This window comes from Vicugna pacos, chromosome 7 (assembly GCF_048564905.1).
Source record: "Vicugna pacos chromosome 7, VicPac4, whole genome shotgun sequence".
Classification (NCBI taxonomy): domain Eukaryota; kingdom Metazoa; phylum Chordata; class Mammalia; order Artiodactyla; family Camelidae; genus Vicugna; species Vicugna pacos.
In genome coordinates this window covers 10,402,839-10,422,625 of record NC_132993.1, presented here as the reverse complement: position 1 = coordinate 10,422,625, position 19,787 = coordinate 10,402,839, and the positions used below count along the sequence as shown (strand labels likewise).

The 19,787-nt window shown below is 49.1% G+C and overlaps 1 protein-coding gene and 1 pseudogene across 1 annotated transcript in view; one reads left to right on the top strand and one right to left on the bottom strand.

The window, feature by feature from the left end:
- Nucleotides 1–19,787, bottom strand: part of LOC102528539 (olfactory receptor 2F2-like) — a 309,986-nt pseudogene that overhangs the window by 168,419 nt on the left and 121,780 nt on the right.
- The window catches only part of CLCN1 (chloride voltage-gated channel 1), a 28,475-nt gene continuing 12,133 nt past the window's right edge, over nt 3,446–19,787 (top strand). Inside the window, exons 1-12 of the mRNA XM_006210058.3 lie at nt 3,446–3,625; nt 6,317–6,437; nt 6,832–6,963; nt 7,420–7,548; nt 7,805–7,938; nt 9,031–9,108; nt 10,150–10,228; nt 15,175–15,300; nt 15,611–15,695; nt 15,915–16,016; nt 16,316–16,400; nt 16,669–16,818. Coding sequence (XP_006210120.1) covers nt 3,446–3,625; nt 6,317–6,437; nt 6,832–6,963; nt 7,420–7,548; nt 7,805–7,938; nt 9,031–9,108; nt 10,150–10,228; nt 15,175–15,300; nt 15,611–15,695; nt 15,915–16,016; nt 16,316–16,400; nt 16,669–16,818 — 1,401 coding nt within the window. The remainder of the gene's footprint in view (nt 3,626–6,316; nt 6,438–6,831; nt 6,964–7,419; nt 7,549–7,804; nt 7,939–9,030; nt 9,109–10,149; nt 10,229–15,174; nt 15,301–15,610; nt 15,696–15,914; nt 16,017–16,315; nt 16,401–16,668; nt 16,819–19,787) is intronic.

The window sequence follows — 19,787 nt, the reverse complement described above, 5'->3', positions numbered from 1 at the left end:
AAGAGGGAAACAGGAAGAAATGAAGCAAATGGGATATCTGAGCAAAGGGGGGAGGTATCTGCGGCAAAGACACTGACGACAGCTACACCCACCCGATGCTCAGGGCAGGGGCAGCACGCCGGCGCTGTGCTTGGACATTCCACCACCCTCCCACAGGCCAGGAGGTCGTCAGTTTCCCCATTTTCTTTTCAGAAGAAGAAAATGAGGCTCAGAGACTTCAATTATACAAAAAAGAAGAGAGGCAGCTTGAAGGATCCAGACTCTAGAACTAAACAGATTGCAAATGCTGGCTTGGCCTTTTAAGATAGCAGAGGGAGACCTTGGCTAAGGCACCTAACCTCACTGAACGTCAGTCTCCCTTACCTAAAAATGGGGAGATTGTTGCTACCTTAAAAGGTCCCTCTGAGGATGAAGCCAGCTGCCGCGTGGTGGGTCGCATGGGGTTAACACACTACAGGTGCTGTTTAACTGCCTCCCAGAATGAGCTTCAGTTTAATGACACAAGTTAACACTCAGAGCTTGCTTTGGGGCAGACACTGGAACTTCTGTGAGCGTTCTTTTCTCTCCATAACCCTCTAAGTTACTGCCTTTCTGAGGAGATGGAGGCCGGATGGGAGACAATCTGTCAGCTCGACTGCACGCCCTTAGCTAACGATACTGCTTCTGTGACTTCTAGTGTGAAATCCCCCCCCCACTCGTTTGGGCCTATATAGATTTTTTTTTCCCAGTAAGTGAGGAGGAGCCTGAGACCCAAAAACTTTATCCCATCTTAGCCCTTGCTGGGCAGAGAATGGGGGAAAAGTGCATCGTGTTCAAAAATCCAGAAGAGGGAGAAAGAGCCCCGTCCAGTGATGTCAGGAAGGCCTCGCGTGCAGGGCATGGGAGGGGACCAAGGATTTTTGAAGGATGGAAAGGTAAGGCCCAATAAGTAACAGGAGGAACGATTACCAGTGAGGACAACTACAAGGAGAGTGTGTTCAGAGGAAGTTGCGGTTGCCTAGGTGAAATTTCAGAAAAGTAGGTGGTCATGGGTTCTGTGCTAGGCTGGATGTGCAGAGGGAAAGCCATAACCAAAAGTCCCCTTAAAGAGAGTATAATGGTGTATTGTCCAGTGGTTACAGAGGCCAGACTTGAAGAGGTGGGAGTCTGAAAACAAGGTGTAACCAGGGAGAAAGTTCCTGCTTAAACTGGTAACGGGGTGCCAAGAGGCTGGCTTGTTCGCAACCACCTGTACCCCAAAGTGCTTCCCCTACACCTGTGTCCTATGTGGTCATTTTTGACAGCCTTCCTTCAAATAGCAATTCCATAAGCCTATTTAACCTTTTAGTATCATGGACCTCAAGACAATCTATTTAAAACCCCCAAAAAATACATATTTCATACAGCATACATATCTCATGCATAAATGCTTGCTTATGAATTTGTTTCCAAATCAAGGGGTTTTTCAAAAAAAAAAAAAAAACAAAACTCCCCAGAAACCCATCTTTGGCCTTCCAAGTAAAGAACCTAGGGACTGTGCCCATGGGGTGTTGGGTGGGGCGTCGGCACAGCTTACATTTTATTTTCTTGTTCTCTTGCAGAATGGTAACCCGCGAGATTTTAACCAGTTCTAATCTCCAACTCGAGATCATTACTCTCAAATCCTCACACTTCAGACCTAACAGCTGTAGATTTCCTTGACCCTCCTAATTTTGCAGTCTGGTTCTTAGAATTGCAGCTGATGCTTCTAGGTAGCTTGGTAGAGTGGGAGGGTTTTCTCAGTGCCAGTGACCTCTGCCTTCAAATTTTGGAATCCATAACCAGGACCTGACTTTCTCAGGAACAGTGAAGAAATAGTAATTGTGTTCGATATTTGTTCCTTGCGGTTAGCAAGCCCCTACAGAAACTGGCCACCTTCCGGGGGAGCCATACTTCACAAACAGGTGAAACCTTTTGTGTTTCTGAAGCCCCCAGAGAACATAATTTCACTTTGGCGTTCCGTTTTCTTTACTGAGAAAGTATTTCTTCCATCTCACACCAACTCCTTAGATCTCTTTCCTTATCTTTCGCCTACAGAGAAGGGAGAGATCACAGACCTTCAGTCCCTCAAACCATCACACATTTGTAATCTTTGCGATTGGATTATAGGCCTTCAGGCTTGTAGGATTTATGTCAGAAAAGGTGCTTTTAATGGTATTCGTCTTCTCACCTGCTTTGGACTGTCCTGTTTAGAATAAAATTTTATTGTACCAGGCGTTTGGTGTCCCTACCCTGCGGTCCCTGAACTTGAACTGTCCTGGGACAGAGCACACTTGGGGGTGGGTCCTAAACCGCACATTGGCTCCTGTTTATAACTTTTCTTCTATCATGAAGAGTTCAGAGAGGAAGGACTGTCCTAGGAAGATTGGTTTAAAAAATGCGATGCCGGATAGAGTAGTTTGGCCTTGGCCAAAAATTATTCATTGACCTGAAAAGGGAAGAATCTCAGAGTACTTCCCTGTCATCTTTTATGACTTTCGGGCTCATCACGACAAGTGCCCACTCCCTTCCCCCCTGGGCCTCCCTGTGTCCCTGGCCCACTTCCCCTTCTCCCGTTGACTCACCTGCCTTGATAGACCTTGAGGGGTGCTCCACAGTCTAGATGGACACTCGGTCCCTCCCTGTACATCCAGGCCGCTGACGTGGCTGACAGATCAGTCTGGGAAGCAGAATAAAGGCCAGAACCCAAGACTATTACCCTTGCTTCCCATCAGAGCCCCACACCCAGTGAGTGATAAAGGTGGGGTCAAGGAGATGGCCTCAAAGCATCACTGGCAGCCTCTGGCAGACAGAAAAGGCAGAACTGGAGGAGAAAACTACAGATTGGTTGGGTTGGGCGAGCTGGTCCGACGGATGAGGACTGACCCTCAGGAAGACATGGAGCTGGGAGCAACCCTGCAGGGAGGGATGACTGAGGGGCACCGACTGCTCTCCCGGGTAAGACGCTCCCCAGGGTTTTCAGACCCTGCAGGCACTGCATCCGGCTCCCCAGCCCTCACCTCCTCATGTGCTGAAGAAAAGAGGTGGGATGCTTAGAGGGGAGCACGCAGGTTTGAGAGCAGGCGAACCAGTTTTCCATCCTGGTCGGGATGATATTTATAGAGGGACCAATGGCTTGGGGCTGGAAGCCTTCTAGTGAGTAAGGAGGGGGACAGAGCTGCTGGCCCTGCTCAGGGAATTCCCTGCCGGGCCGTGCCCCGTAGGTTCTTGTCCCAACCCCTCCCCCGCACGGCTCTCACACCTGCTTCGACCCCAAGCAGATCAGATGTGGCAGTGGGGGGGTCATGTGACGGAGAGAAGGCTATAAATAGCTGGGGGTGGGCATGCTGCCCCAGACGCCTTGGGGACAGGCAGGAGGACAGGCTTAAGGAGCTGTTCTGGAGGGAGGGCGGGGGCAGGCAGGCTCGGCCCGGCCGGGGCAGGGAGCATGGAGCCACCTGAGTCCCATCGGCATGGGGGCGAACAGAGCTGGTGGGGTACTGCTCCCCAGTACCAGTACATGCCCTTTGAACACTGCACCAGCTACGGACTGCCCTCCGAGAATGGGGTCCTGCAGCACAGGCTCCGGAGGGATGCGGGCCCCCGTCCCAACATCCGCCCCACGCAGGTAAAGCCCTAGGGAGGGGGGCGGTGGATTTGAGGGTGCAGTGGTGCCATGGATGGAGGGAAATGAGGAATTAGCTAAAAAGAGGGAGCAGTGTGATCTTTTGTTTAGAACAGAACATGGTAATGTGTTCAAAATATGAACACTCTTCAAAGGTCTGGGTTCAGTGAAGTGTGCACTTGTAGCTGCACGTGCTTTAATACACGCTTTACTAACAGAGCCCCCGAAACCTGCGGGGAAAGAGCAGAGCCACACATGCCTGACAAGCCCGTGCTTACATAACCCACGCGAGGTGCTTGGCAGGGGAGCCCGCACCTCCGTGTGTGTGTGTGTGTGTGTGTGTGTGTGTGTGTGAGCTGTCGCTTCCACCCACCCTCGCCTGCAGACACCCCCAGATTCCTCCCTCCCCCACCCTCGGCAGAACACACCCAAATAAACACTCTGTAGAAGGCAGAAGAAGTCAGGATGAGTGGAGAGAATGAACTGAATTGCATGTCATCAAAGATAGTCCTGTGTCAAATGAGCAGAAGAAATGTAAACAAATGTCCAGGTGGGAAGATTAATCAGTAAGAACCTCTGAAGTGTAGGCACCTGGAGAGGTACTGCGAGCGGATGATTCCAGCGGGAGGGGCTTGTGAACCCATTAGAGGTGACCGGGGATAAACATCCCAGGAGCCGGGATTGGTGGGTAATGGGCATCTAGGAAAGGACCATGGGATGCGCACCACTGAGGGACAGGTTGGGAGATTGGGAGACGGTCACAGAGAAATACACAGGTTATGATTAGCGAGCAATGTGCGTTCAGAGAGCGACAGGATGGAACCTGTCAGGAGGACCAGGAAGTGAGGATCTGAAAATGTTTGAGCCAACAAGGGTGCAGACGGGTTCCTTTAGTTTAGGGGGGTCAAGATACAGCCGGGAAACTGACGGCTGGCCTGGACTGGTGGTCTCAGCATCGGGGGCCAAGAGGGTCCAGGTCTCACTCCTGATCATCCTGAGGTTGGTGGTTGAGGACAGCCTTGGAGAATCAGGTGAGGGCGGGGACACAGAAGTCGGGAAGACTTGAATGGTGAGTCAGAGCTGGCTCCCTGGAGAAGAGGGGCCTTGGAACCCTGTGGGATTGGACAGAGAGACCTCTCCTTGTGGCCCTGAACTCACTGTCACCCATGTGTGCAGTCACACATGGGTGGGACGACAATGTGGGTACAAGTGCCATGATGGTGCCGTCTAGTGACAGCAAGAAAACCAGGGACCTAACTAGAGGAAGCTTCCTATTAGAAAAGAATGCCAAAGTAATTTGGGAAGTCGGGTTGGGCAGGTGTTATTATGGAAATGTCAAACATACACAAAAATAGAGGGAGCCATGTAATGAGTCCCCAGGTACCCTGGCCCAATGATCAGCTACCAATATTTTGTCAGCATCGTTTCATCCATCCTCCCATCCCCAGCCTCACCCCTACACACACTGGCGTTTTTGTTAACAAATCCAGACACCACACCCCTTTCAGGCTTGACCTGTCCCTCCCCTCCTAGCCCTGCCAGCTGGTGAGCCCTGGTCCAGCTGGCACAGATTTGGCTGTTTCAGTGTTTCCCAACCCATGTTTGGTAGAGAGCACCCCCTTCTCATCTCCGCCAGCCTGGGACCCAAGGGGGCTGAGGCGGCCGTAGAGGGATGTGAGCTGACCCCCGTTGGTAGTGTGTCCTCTCAGGTCCCAGGTAGGGCAGGAGGGAAAACCGGCTTCCCTTGGTCACTAACCTCACCCCAGAAGACGGAAGAGCCACGAGCAACGTGTTCGTGCCTGACCAGGACTCAGCCACAAACTCTACTGCTCGTATTGTGAAATCAGATCCCTTCTACCCAGGCTCTCCCAGAACCAGCAAGTGGCCTGGCCTGACCCTGGCCTGAGGACAGAGTTAGTGCAGTGGGGGTGGGGCAGGCTAAAAGCCTTTGGAGACCTTACACAGACACACATGCGTATGTACGCGCATGCACACACACACACACACACACACACACACACACACACACACACACACAAACACATATGGTCTACTCTGGGATGGGAGTGGAGGCTCCCAGATCTGAGGGGCACTGCTCTGGGCCCTCTTCACATTTTGGTGAACATCTCATTACCCTGCTCCAGGAAGAAGTGGACTGACTTGCCTTTTCAGGGCTGGGTCCTGTGTGTGCATAGGAGGGGAGGTGGGTGGGTTTCTCTGAACCTGGCAGAGTATCTGAGGGGCCTCAAGTAAGGCTAGACACACCAAGGCCAGGTGTAACCAAGAGTCACCTCTAGTCCATCCTCACCCAGTCCACTTCAGTGTGGGGCGTCTGGGGAAATGAGAGAGAGAGGGGCTGAGACACAGGAAGCAGTGACACATAACATCTAAGACCCCAACACCAGTGTTAGCGTCGTTCTGGTAGCATCGGTCCCCTCGATGAAGACTGCTATCAACCAAGATGAGTACAGGTGGGCAAGGGTGTGGCTGGAGAGACAAGCGTGAGGAGGGGAGTGTGGGGATGGAAAGTGGGGAGTGGAGGGCAGGAAGGACCACAAAGTGACCCTGGATGAGGCCCTCAACTCCCAGGGTCTTTAATGGCTGCTTGGTCGTTTTTCCTGTGGATCTATGTGCTTCCTTCTATTTCTTTTGACTCTTCAACGAGACAGACCTTTCCCATCTCCCTCTGTCCAGATTTATGGCCTTCACAAAGAGCAGCTCTCAGACAAGGAGGAGGACATGGGGATGCCCAAGAAGACGGGCCCCAGTGCTCCCATGGACAGCAAGGATGAGGATCACTATTCTAAATGTCAAGGTGATGGGGAGAGGAATAAAGGAATCTGGAATGGAAGGAGGTACAGGGCTTAGGACACTAACTTGGAAGTCCCACCGCATACTTCCTGCCTCCGCTGCCCCCACGTGCACATCAAGCCCTCCTCCAAGTGTTAAGGACAAGACATGGCTCCCACCTCCTTCTCCCTCTGCCTTCCTACTGTCCCTCCCATGCAGCCCCAAGAAACCAGAGTTTAGAAAAGAATCAAGTAGCCAATGGGGAGTTGGACTTTGGTGGCCTCCGAAGGGCAGGGAGGTGAGGAGAAACTCGGGGAATGAGACATACAGACAAGACTGAGGGCCCCACACCTCCCCCATCCTCAGTCACACCCCGAGCAGTGACTGGTTACCTGCCCCTCTCTGCTTTCCCTTCCTAGATTGTATCCACCGCCTGGGACACATGGTAAGAAAAAAATTAGGGGAAGACTGGATCTTTCTGGTGCTTCTGGGGCTCCTTATGGCCCTGGTTAGCTGGTGCATGGATTATGTCAGTGCTAAAATCCTTCAGGGTAAGTTGAACCTGGTCCTTTGCCCTCCCCATACTGCGACTGTTCTCGAGTTTCACCTGGGGAAGCTTGGGAGGGAGATGGTACACAGAGGAGATGAGGTGTGACTCTGACCCAGGACAAGACCAGACCGAGACCCAGATCCATTTTTCCTGCCCCTTCCACCTGCTACCAGCCAAGCTGTGGGGGCCCCTCTAATAAGGTGACCAACTTGTCCCAGTTTTCCTAAGACTTTCCACTTTGGGCAACTGGAAAACATCTGGAGTCCTAGGAACCCCTCAGTACAGGGTAAACCAGGGTGGCTGGGCACCCCATAGCCTCTAACGATGCACCCAGAGTGTGCATCTCTGAGGTTAAACAGGAGAGCCAGGCGGGAGCATGTTCCTAGCACGCTGTCCTATGCTGCGGGAGGCGGGTGGCAGTGACATAGTCACTGAGCCCAGACGCCTGTCTCTGCAGCCTACAAGTGGACCTACTACCATGTGCAGCCCAGCCTGCCTCTGCAGTTCCTGGTCTGGGTCACCTTCCCTCTCATCCTCATCCTCTTCAGCGCCCTCTTCTGCCACCTCATCTCTCCCCAGGCTGTTGGTGAGAACTTCTAGGATCCTACCCCATCAAGCAATCAGCATAATCCAGCAGAATCCTATTGGCCTGGAGAACTCCCATTCCCCTTCTTCCCTCCCCCAGCCTCCTCCCCAGCCCCCAGCCCTTTCACTGCTTTGCCACTGCCCCTCCTCCCTGCCACAGCCCCCTTGCCCCACCCCCGTGTCCACTGTCTGGCTGTCCATCTCTCTTTAACCTCCAGCTTGAACCTGCATGTAACGATTTTTTAAAACCCTTTTAGGCTCTGGAATCCCTGAAATGAAGACAATACTTCGAGGGGTTGTCCTGAAGGAATATCTCACGCTCAAGGCCTTCGTGGCCAAGGTTGTGGCCCTGACTGCGGGGCTGGGCAGCGGCATCCCTGTGGGGAAGGAGGTAAGATAGCAGTGACTGAGGTGTGCGCTCAGGCAGAGGGCAGCCCTGGGTCTGGAGGGAGCGCTGGGGGCAGACGTGGACCATGGACAGGGATGAGCCAGGGCCAAGTGACATTCCAGAGGGGAGGTACATGGGAAGGTCCTCGTCCTGGGGGCACAATGACAAAAACGTCAGAGCTGGGAGGGCCTTTGAGCAGAATCTCGCACCCTGGGCGCTGTTGGCATTTGGGGCTGAGGTGTTCTTGGTTCCGGGGGGTCTTCCTGTGTGTTGTAGGACAATTAGCAGCCTCTCCGGCCTCTATCCACTCCATGCAAGTAGCAGCCCACCCTTGTGACAACCAGGATCTCTCCAGACATTGCCAAGTGTCCCCTGGGGGCAGAATCTGCCCCCAGTTGAGAACCACTGCCTTAGAGATAATCCAGACAAGTTCTGCGGAAACTGAGACCAAAAAGAGGCTGTGCTTTTTTTAGGGTCATGCTTGTGGGAGTTCTTGCCCCATTGCAGCCAGAGTCATCGTTTCAAAATGGAATCAGGAAACTGAATGGCTCTCCATTCCTCTTAAAAGGAAGTCCACGCTTCTTCCCAGGGCCTAGGGGGCCTGCAGTGATGGGGCTCCTCTCTGCTGGCCTTCTGTCCTTCCAGGCTGCCCCTCCTTCCTTGTGCTTGGGTGACAAGGCACTTCTGTTTTGCCACCACGCAAGCTTGCCCCCGTATGGGGGCTCCTGCATCTGCGGTTCCTCCAGCCTGGAACATTCTTCCTCCTGACACCCATGTAGATCATGCCCTCATTTCCACCAAGGCCCTACTCAGTTGTGCCCTTCCCACCCCACCCTCTGTCTTCTCTCTCTCTGTCCTCTTCCCCTCTCTCAGCTTCTTCGTAGCCCTTGGCATTTTCTGAAATGATGATCTGCTGGGGCGTCCCCTCCCTTCCTCTCTGGGATGAAGCTCTGGGAAGGCAGAACCTCTTTCCTACCCACATCTGTATTTCCAGCCCCTAGTAGGTGCCTGGAGCGCCCGATGTCAGTCCATGAATGCCACCAAGCCCCCTCCTGGCCCCCTGCCCCTGACCCCTTTCTGCCTCCTCTCTGCCAGGGCCCTTTTGTCCACATTGCCAGCATCTGTGCTGCTGTCCTCAGCAAGTTCATGTCGGTGTTCTGCGGGGTGTACGAGGTAAGGCTGAGAAGGTAAAACGAGGCGGGGCTGCGCGCTCGGGGTGTGGGGACCGGCTGCCTTGGCTCCGGGCTGGCGGCGGCGACGCTGAGCCGGGCGTTGCGCTAACCCCCGCTCCCTCGCCCTCCACACACGCGCCCCACACGCGCCCCACCCGCCGCCTCCAGCCACACGAGGCCGCTGTTCAGCCTGTGCCGGTCCCTGGACGCCCCTCCCTTCCCCATCCTTGGCCCTGCCGCGGGGTCTGCACGTGGCCCGCTCCTCTGCCGCCCGGCTTCCGTTACCCTCCACGTTTCCCTCCCGTGCCGCCCCTGTCCCTTTGTCGTTCCCGGTCCCCCACCCGGCTGGTCCGCGCGCTTCTCTGTTGCAGACAGTGCCTGGGCGGCTTGATCTCCTGGTGCCGGCCTGCGCGGTGGGCGTGGGGTGCTGCTTTGCAGCGCCCGTCGGAGGCAAGTCCCACTTCCTCCCTACCCCGGTGGCCTGAGCACGCCTTGGAAGGGGGGTGGGGTGGCTGCCACAAGCTTCGGGGCGGAGAGGGGTGCTCGCTAAGGGACTGGTGGGTGGGCCTTCAGGGAGTGAGCTGGATCACAGCCCCTGGTCTCCAGCCACCCAGGCTTTTATTGCCGGAGGGCTGGCCGTGTGTTCCTTTGAGGCTGGTGGCTGTTTCTTGCCAACTTTATTGGTGCTGTTTGTCTGCAGTCCTTTCCTGTCTCCCTGGCTATTGACACTTTTTGCCCTGATTGCCCACATCTCTAGCCCCACTCTGGTGACCATTTATTGGCTTACCTTCCTTGCATATATTTGCCTAACGTTTATTTCATTTTCTATGTTTGGCCTTGTGCTATGAGGTCACTTCCTGTTTGCCATAGGAACTGAGTTTCTCTTGGCCTGGGATGGTTGGGGGGAGATGGGGCCACTGGGATTCCCTGTGACTTAAGCCTCTCCTTCTGCCTTATTCCCCACCCTTGCCTGTTCTCCTTCCCTCTTCTGCCCCTGCCCCACCCCTCCCATCTGCCTCTGTGTCTGTCTCTCCCCTAGTAGCAGCCATACTATTACACTGACATGCTGACGGTGGGCTGTGCGGTAGGAGTCGGCTGTTGTTTTGGGACGCCACTTGGAGGCAAGTGATTTACCCCCACCTACAGCAGTCCTCTTGGCTGTCTGCTCCCCACACAGTTTTGGTCAGCATCCCCAAGGACGACTATTATCCGTTAAGACAAGATTATAACAAGAAGAGCTTTTAGTGAGCAGTTACTATGTGCAGCCAATGTTCTAAGGACTTCACATCCATTTCTGCCCAAAGCTGTATGAGATCAATATTAAAGAAGAGAGAAAAGAGAGTGACTTGAGCAAGGTCATCCTGTTAGTAAGTGGTGGAGCCAGGAAGGAAAAGTCAGGCAGCCTCTCTGGTTCCTCTATTTCTACTAAAATCTTTCTGTATTCTTGGATATTTTTGCCTTTCACTCCTTACATCTTCTAACAGGGGACTCCTATGTATGTTCCTCTTTTTTTTTTCTCTTTAGTCAGTCATTTTGTGGTTGTTGTTGTTTGTAACTGAAGTATAATAAACATCTCTATGTGCTTCCTTCTCCAAGGGAAACTTACCTTTGGTTGTATGTTGTTAAGGAACGGGAGTTTAGGTGGATCTTATTTAGATTAATGGTTAGCTTTAAATGAGGGCTACAGATGGGAGTTAAAGGGTCATTATTCCTTTTAGCAACTTGAAACTACATCAAGCTCTTTCTACACGTGTTAGACGAAGGGCGACCTTTCAGGTTATTTTCCTTGCCCTGGATGACTAACCAGTGGGCCTGGTCAGAGAAAGCTGTATCTGTTTATTTACTCAGAGATATCAGTTGCAACCAGATTAAGAGAACAGGGATGATATAGATCATTCATTTGATTCATGGGTGATAAAAAGGACACGCCATGTTGACATTTGGAGAGGCAAAATTGCAGGAAAGGCATGTGCTTCTAAATGCACCAGCTGTTAGAGGACACTTTTGATTACATTATGAAATGTAATCAGTCTTTATGTAGAAGAGTCTTCATGAAGCTCAGATGACTTGGCTCAGGAATGATACATGGATAAAAGTTTAAAGTGAATGAAAATGTCTCTGCTCACTTGTACTGACCCCACACCAGTGCCCGCAGCGGAGGGAGGGCAGGTCACCGAACGCGTCAGCTAGCATCCTGTTTGCACTTCTGTCGTCAGCTCTTGTCATTAAAGTCATTAGTCCCCAGCAGTGGAGGGTAGCATGTTTGAATTTCTGCACACGTTAAATGTTCACACGTACATTTATACCCACTTTCGCCTTTATTTGGTCTTTTGCCTTACAAATCCAGAAAGTCTGAAGAACATTTTTAGACAGGCAGAATTTTGTTGTTTTTCTTTTTAATCAGATTCTTTTTAAAGTGATAAGCATATAAATTTTTTTGCATAAAACTGGAATTTCTGGGATGAATGAGGAAGGTTCATCATGATCCTATGTAGGAAATAGGAAAGGCAAATAGGAAAGTTGCAGACCAAACATGGCTCTTGACATAAGAAAATTATCAAGCATTGAAAAGTTAAAATGCCATTTTCAGGATATCTGTATTAAGTGGCAAATATTACATGGACTTGCAGGTAACATTACTTGATTGGTTTTATTTTATGAACATAGACTAATTCTGAAAGCAAAAATTAGTATTAGAATAATTTATTCACTATGTAGTCAACTCTTAATTCCTTATACCAGTGAAAGGAATCTATGTCAACATTTGGCTAAAATGACAAACATCTTTTTGCTTCTATATGTGCCCTCTGCCGCGAGCTCTCTGGACACTGTGCTGGGTCCTGTGCTCTCAGGCACCCATGGCTGAAAGAGTAGACAGGCAGGCAAACAGACCCTCACAACCTACTCAGAGAAGCGTCCTGATGGCAGTGTGGGCAAAGTGCAAGGAAGACCGTGAGGGCAGTGTCTTCTGGACAGAAGAAACAGCATCACAAAGATGTAAGGGACTGTCATTACCACAGATGAGTATTGCTAGAAGATTCAGAGGAAGGACTGACAGGACATGAGTCTGAACAGGTACCTGGGGGCTGAATTCTGAAGATCCTCATAGGAAATGCACAAGAATGTAGATTTCATTCTTTAGGCTAGAATTTACCCAAATGTGTTTTACAAAACACAGTTCTTCATGGTGTTAATAGATTTAACATGTAAACAGTGTTCCAAGGCTAGATACGTTGGAAAATACTGTGTTAAACAGACAGTGTTTTTAACTGGAGAATTTATCAGAACGTTTGATGTGCTGAACTGCACTGTGAATATCCCAAATATGGCTCACATACAGCATGTCCCACAGAATCTTTTGCAAGGATCTTCTTACGGGATTCATTATCTCATGGACTTGACTTAGGGAAATGCTGTGGTGGGTGAAGGGGAGCCATGGAAGAATTTCAAACAAGGAAATGATGTGGCCAGCTTTGGCAGATATGTGCGAGATAGAACTGGCCTGTGGATTAACAGGATTTATCCAAGATTAACAAGAGTCTTCTTGTTATGGTTATAGTCCTGTTGCTGGATGGTGGGAGACTGAACGGGGCAGAGGCAGAAGAGATAGAGAACAGCATGATATATGTGGGTGACAGAAAATAAAGTTGATGGCACTTGGTGGCTGATTTATGCGAGGATATGAAAGATAAGAAAGGAGGGGCAATTTAGACTAACTTCCAATTTTATAACAAGGAAAATGGGGTGGATAGCAGTGCTGCGAGCAAGATAGGGGAATACAGGAAGTGAAACAGGCCTGGGGGAGTTGATAAATTTCGCTTTGAGTATGTTGAGTTTGAAGTTCCTGTGGTGGATCCAAGTGATGTCAAATAGGCTGCTGGGTCAGTGAGTCCGCAGTTCAGGAGATGAGCGGAATACGGGACGTTGTTAACCAGTAGGTTAGCACGGAGGTGTTAGTTGAAGCCGTGGGCGTGGATGCAATTGAGCTAGCGGGCCTATGAGCAGCAGGAGTCAGAGAGCAAGGACAAGGCTCTGGGCAGAGACAAAGGCGCCAGAGGAGCAGATAGAGGAACCTGGGGGGTGGGAGGAGAGAGCAAAATGACGGAACCTAAGAGTTCTGAGAGTTTCCAAATGCTGTTTGTGTTTTTAGTGCTTTGTTTCCTCTGAGCAGCACATTTTCTGTTTGGCTCAGGCGAATACTAAAATTAGCTCTCATTCCGAAGTACGCAGTGACAGACTGTTGGGGAGAGTGTCCCAGAACCACACCATGGGAAAAGAAAACCTAGCCTCGGATTTCAAAAATGGGTTGTAAAATATTCATGCGTTTCATAGTTTAGCCAAAGCCAACCTGGGTTTTGTTCCTGCTAAAGGGAAAGAGAGGCTTGCTCCACCGGACTCCCCGCTGTGTCAAATCCTCCTTTTAGGCCCAGGAGGCAGCGGCCTTACCTGATGAGACTGGAGGCGCAGGGGCGAGGGCCAATTGTGCCCCATCTATTCTCTCCGGCTGGCTTTCTTCCTTCCCCTCCCCTCCCCTCCTCTCTGTTCATACATAGAACAAGCGTTGAGCCCTGTACCAGGCTCTGTGTTAGGTGTTGGGTTCCAAGGAACTTTCAGTCCTGGGGGAACTCAGCGATGTAAATAAATAACTGTATCCGAAAGCGGCAAGCGCTCTGGTAGTGACACTGGGCTAACCATCAGGAATCCTCTGCCCAAAGGCAGCAGCTGTCCACGAGGGAGTAACCGTGAGGCCACCCTCCCCGAGGCATAAATGACTTCCTATAACCAGTGACTGTCACCTACGGAAGAGAGGGTGGTATCCTGAGGGACTCAAGGGATGTGACTTTGGAATATTGAACAGGGAGAAGAGAGAGATGTGAGATGCCACCAGCAGAGGGAAGGAGGTGGCGGTGTAGGGCCGGCCAGCCCGAGCCCCAGGGAGAACAAGGGGAGAGGGACCTTACCAAGTTCATGGGCTTTCTTGGGGCTGGGCTGCTTCTCTGTTCATCTAACTATGGGCTGCATTTCCCTGGTTTTCCTTCTTCATTTTTGATAAAGATGAGGCTTAACCAGGTGATAGGTGATTCTGTCTTCATTTTTGACTTGGCATCTAATCACAGTCCCCGCCCTTATTCTTTTTTTTTAACTTTTTTTTTTACATTTTTATTGATTTATAATCATTTTATCCCCTCCCTTATTCTTAATATATTTAAGGATTATTTTCTTCGCAACTCTTGAGTCTGTCTTTTATGCCCTTATTAGCGTCCTTGCTCTGTCTCCACCAACTCGTGCTCTTTATATGTCTGCCTCCTCATTTTCTGCTCCAGGATCTACTGTCAGAAACAGTACAACTTAGCTTTCCTTCTGCCTCTCCCACCTTTCCACCTTTCTGTTTTTAACTTCTTTGGCCTCTTGGTTTTCCCCCTGGCTTTGTTTCTTTTCGCCTGGGTTTTTAATGGGTTTTTTTTTAAGTGAGACAAATCCTCTTTCTTTTCTTGCAATATTCAGTATTGTCAGCTCTTACAAAACCCTTTCCTATTCATTTTTCTTGTTTTTCCTTAAGAAGTTGCACTGGGGTGCGTGGTGCCCAGGGGGAGGGAGGAGAGATTGAAGCGGCTGTTAAGGAGAGTCCCCGTGAGTCCTGAGCTCTGCTTGGCCCTCTGGTGAGCGCCAGCTCTGGAAGCTTTCTCTCTCGTAACTTTTCTGCAGGAAGTTTTCAGCAACATTTAAATCCCCGTGGATATCAGACAATTGTGAATCCCACCCTACCCTGCTTTCTAAGGGATGGAGAGGGCATGACCACCTGACCCTCACTTGCTGTGTGTTAAAACCCCTCATTTCCCATCATCTCTGTACCTTGCTGAACCACATCCCTGACCTGCAAAAACCTGCTAGCACGAGCAGGCATATGGTTGAGAGTGTGGGACACTCCAAGAGATCATCGCTTCCCGCGACGGCTTCTCATGATTCAAGTTTCAGCAAAAGCTCCTCAGCTCCCGGGGTGGGAGGCTGGGAGAGAGCCTCACACTTCTGTCTGCACCTGACCCTCCCTACTTCCTTGTCCCTGTAGGCGTGCTGTTTAGCATCGAGGTCACCTCTACCTACTTCGCTGTGAGGAACTACTGGCGGGGGTTCTTTGCAGCCACGTTCAGTGCCTTTGTTTTCCGAGTGCTTGCCGTGTGGAACAAGGATGCTGGTAACAGGGGAGCCCTAGGGAGGGGACAGTGTGAAACATGGAGGCTGGTAACTGGGCTTGGAGGGGAGCTGAGGGCCGTTGCAGAAAAGGAATGGATGGCATTATTTGGGAAGTGGGAACAAAGCCTAGGGGCATAGGAAGAGGATAGGGGAGCAGCGTTTGTGCTGGTAGCATTAGAAAAAGGAAGCTAAACAGAAGAGGAGACATTGGCCTTGGAGGAAGCTTTAATCCTGAAAGCTGATGACCTTTGTTCCCCCTTGGCGGGTTTCGTGATGCTCCCACCATGATCCTTGGCCTTTCCCTCCTATAGTCACAATCACCGCTCTCTTCAGAACCAATTTCCGAATGGATTTCCCCTTTGATCTGCAGGAACTCCCAGCATTTGCGGTCATCGGGTCAGTGGGTTTGTCTGCCCTGGGGCTGGTGAGCCAGGGGTGGGGTGTGGCTTTGGATTGGAAGGGCTCCAAGCTGGGAAGTGGGGGCGGGCTTGCACAAAGTGTAAACTGTCGAGGGGAGGTGGGTAGAAGGGGAGGGTGGGTGCCTGGTATCTGTTTCCCTGCGGTGGCTAGGTCCGAGGGACGAGGGCTTCGTTTGTGTGTAACTTCCATCCTCAGGATTTGCTGTGGGTTCCTGGGAGCTGTGTTTGTGTATCTGCATCGCCAAGTCATGCTCGGCGTCCGAAGAAACAAGGCGCTCAGCCAGTTTCTTGCTAAGCAGTGAGTCACCGCCCTTCTTCTGCCCTACCCATTTACTTTCTGGTTTCTCCAAGAGTTCCTCCCTTTTAATCTTTGTGGAAGACCTTAAATGCCTCTAGGTGGCTTGTGATAAAATATGGAAGCCCTGACAGTCTCCTCGGGAAGAGTGGCGTGGTTTCCCCTTTGAAGGCTGCTTGTTGGTGGAGAGAAGGTCCATGTGCAGTGACCTGGACTACAATGGATGATAGGAAACTTGGGCTTAGACCAGAGTCCAGTGTGGTGCTAAACCAGGATGAGGCTTCATTCTGTTTCTTTTTCAGCCGCCTGCTGTATCCTGGAATTGTTACCTTTGTCATCGCCTCCTTCACCTTTCCACCAGGAATGGGTCAATTCATGGCCGGAGAGGTCAGCTCCAAGGGAGCCTGGGGCAGGGGGTCAGGTCACTGAACACATGACTGGGACTAGCTGGGGCTGGGCCACAGAGACAAGAGGAAGCAGCACAGACGTCCCTCAGGCTTCTGAACTTGGGTGCTTGTGCCCGAGGATAGAGTCTCTCCCTGAGAAAAAAGCAAAAGGATCCCACGAAAAATGAGTTGGGGAATCGGTTCTCTTACAAAAATGGAAGTACTGAACATCCCTGAGAACTGCCCCCTTTTGCTTCCTCCTCTCACAGTTGATGCCTCGTGAAGCCATCAGTTCCCTGTTTGACAACAATACGTGGGTAAAACACGTAGGGGACCCGGAAAGCCTGGGCCGGTCTGCTGTGTGGATCCACCCCAAAGTCAATGTTGTCGTCATCATCCTCCTCTTCTTTATCATGAAGGTACCTACACTCCTGACTCCCGAGCTTCTGTTTCCAATCTAGGAACCAGGGTTTGCACAGGGGAGGGGAGGGGAGGCTAAAACTTCATTTGGTCTTCGTCCAACCTGAAGAGAAATAGCTTGGAAACCGGAGCATAAGTAAGTTGCTCATCTGTAGAAGTGAACCAGCCTGGGTTCATTGTTCCATTCATGTCAACTTAGGGATGGTGCCATAATTATTGTAACCCTTCTAAAGGTTCCGCTTGCTAAATTATTGATACGTCACAGCAGCCAAGTAAATAAGGACAAGATAGAGTTTAGCAATACAGATAACTGTAAAAACCTCAAATAAATTAACCAAACCCCTCCGCCTATTAGATAATTAGGAGCTTCATTCTCCATGTGTCTGATTATCAATTTAGATGATTTACATATCCATTTTTCCCCCAGTCTAGTGGGTCATCTCTTTTCTAGAATTACAAAAGGAATAAAATATTTAAATCAATTTTATGAGTGACTATAAATAATTTTTATAAATGTTATTATTCTCTATCTAGGTAGTGAGGCTGGGAAGATTTTGCTATTCTTAAACCAGTTTCTTCTAACTTCAACTAGGAAACAAAAGCTGATCTCACGTGCATGCGTTCTTTCCCTTACCTGCCTGTCAGGTGTTTGCAGACTTCTCCATTACTGCCTTTTGCAAATTTATTTTTATTTCCATCCTTGGTTGTGACATCTGTTTCAGATGCTGATTGCTTCCCCCACTCCCCTTTCTGGGTGATTACCTTATTATTAAAGTATGTCTTGCCTGAATAATCCAGCATTTTCCTCTGCGTATTAGGGCTCTCATTTGAAAGTCTGTCCACATTGAACTTTCATGTTTTCTAATGCCTTGCCATTAACTTATTCTTGACACTTATTGTGAGTCCGTATTTCCCCAGGATATAAGTCACTAAGTTACACTCATATTCTAAGAGCTGTAGTGGGTTATTTATTCATTTATTCAATAAATATTATTATGTACCTACTATGTGCCAAATATATAATACTTGATTGTTGAGCTTTGACAAATCTTATGCTTATGGTTGATTATTTAAAGTTTTCCTTCTTTGTGTTTTGCTGTTCATTTAGTGTGCTTGTCAATGATCTTATGATTAGAGCTACCAGGTGCTTGACACACCAGGTTCCAACGCTGTCATGTACATTCTCAGGATTTGCTGTGGGTCTCTGGAAGCTATATTTATGTTTGCTCTTTCCCATCCCATTCCAGGTGGGTTAACTGAGTCTACAGCTCAAAAATTTGGAACATCTGCTTTATTAATTAGATCATTTTGATTTCTCCCTTCAAAAGATTTGATATTTCTGTCATAAAGAAGTTCTCAGTGTCTTGTTAGGAATTTGATTTTTGGGATTTCATGATAGTAATCTTCTCTAATTTATAAACCCCGACGTCCTGCAATTCATTGGTTTTTATTTTTTAATTTAAAAAATTTTTTATTGAAGTATAGTTGGTTCACAACATTATGTTAATTTCTGGTGTGCAGCATGGTGATTTAGTTATACATATGTACATATTCCTTTTCATATTCTTTTTCATTATAGGCATTTTTTAAAAATTCTATAATTGTTTTTGAGTACACAGACCCATCTGGTAACCACGTCCAAGTTTTTTGATGGCACCTCAGAATTTATTGTTCAATGATAATAATTGTGTTTCTGATACTAGTCTAGACTGAGCTATATGGGGGGAGAGTATAGCTCAGTGGTAGAGCACATGCTTAGCATGCGTGAGGTCCTGGGTTCAAGTCCCACTACCTCCATCAAAAATAACTAAACAAATAAATATGATTATCTCCCCCCAAATTAAAAACAAATGGAATCATAGACTAAGCTATATGGTAACTTTGGAATGATATATACTTTTGAAATGTTAGGCGTTTGAAAATTTTTGGAGAAACAGAATTCGGTATATATTTTCAACATTTCCTTCACACCTCACCTCACTTCCCCAGATTCCCGAGTATATATCTGGATTCCACTTCACGGATTCAAGTTTATTCTGAGAAACCAAGGATTATAGAGAAGGACTCAGCTATATGGCACTATTATTAATTTCTCACTGAATTATATCCTTGATCATGTTTACGTCATAACTGAATCAAGAAAAGAAACTCACACCTTTGGGGCTGTGTTTCAAGCCCGACTGTTTGCAGTTGGCCTATTATATTCTATAATATTTTAAACATAAAACCATTCATTGCTATAAATCCATGATATTACCTAGTTATCACTGCTTCCAGCATTTTCACTGTCCTATCATTAGACATATAAGCATACCTTTATTATTTCCAAAGCGTGGGCAAGCCAAGCTAAAATTTTGAAAGTGACCAGAACTGTTTTTCCAGCCTGATATGAAATTTAGCCTGCGTGGTCTTCTGGCATTATCAGTGCTCACAGATCAGGGTCTCAGTCCAGCTCTTTGGAGGCATTGATGAAGGGAACTTCCATCTTCTTCAATCTTAAGACATGGAAAGTGCCATCTTGTTGTAAGTCTGGCGCTTTTACAAGAAGCATAAATATAATTACAGCTTCTCAGTTTCCCTTTTACTAAGTCTACCGTTTCTACCTAGTATCACGAGTTCTCCACCCAGCCGGAGGCTCTGTAGAATTCTTCTTGCCTGATCTTCCTGTGGTTCCTTCTTGTGAAGGGTCTAAACAGAGGAAAATCTGTGAGAACGGGTCTCTAGTTTCCCAGTTCTCTAGAACTGGGTGTTTAAAATCTTGGGGGCTATTTGTGTTCCAGATCACTTACTTACACTGCTTCTCGATCTTCCCTTTCATGTGCTAGTAGCTTAAAACGTTTGCGAATCTCAAGTGGCGTTTTCTGTGCTTTAGGAGCTGGTAACTTCAGTGTCCTCTGATCCTGATTCTGTTCTTACACATATCTTGGAGGATAATCTAAAGTTCATCCTCTAAAGCAGATCGATCAGC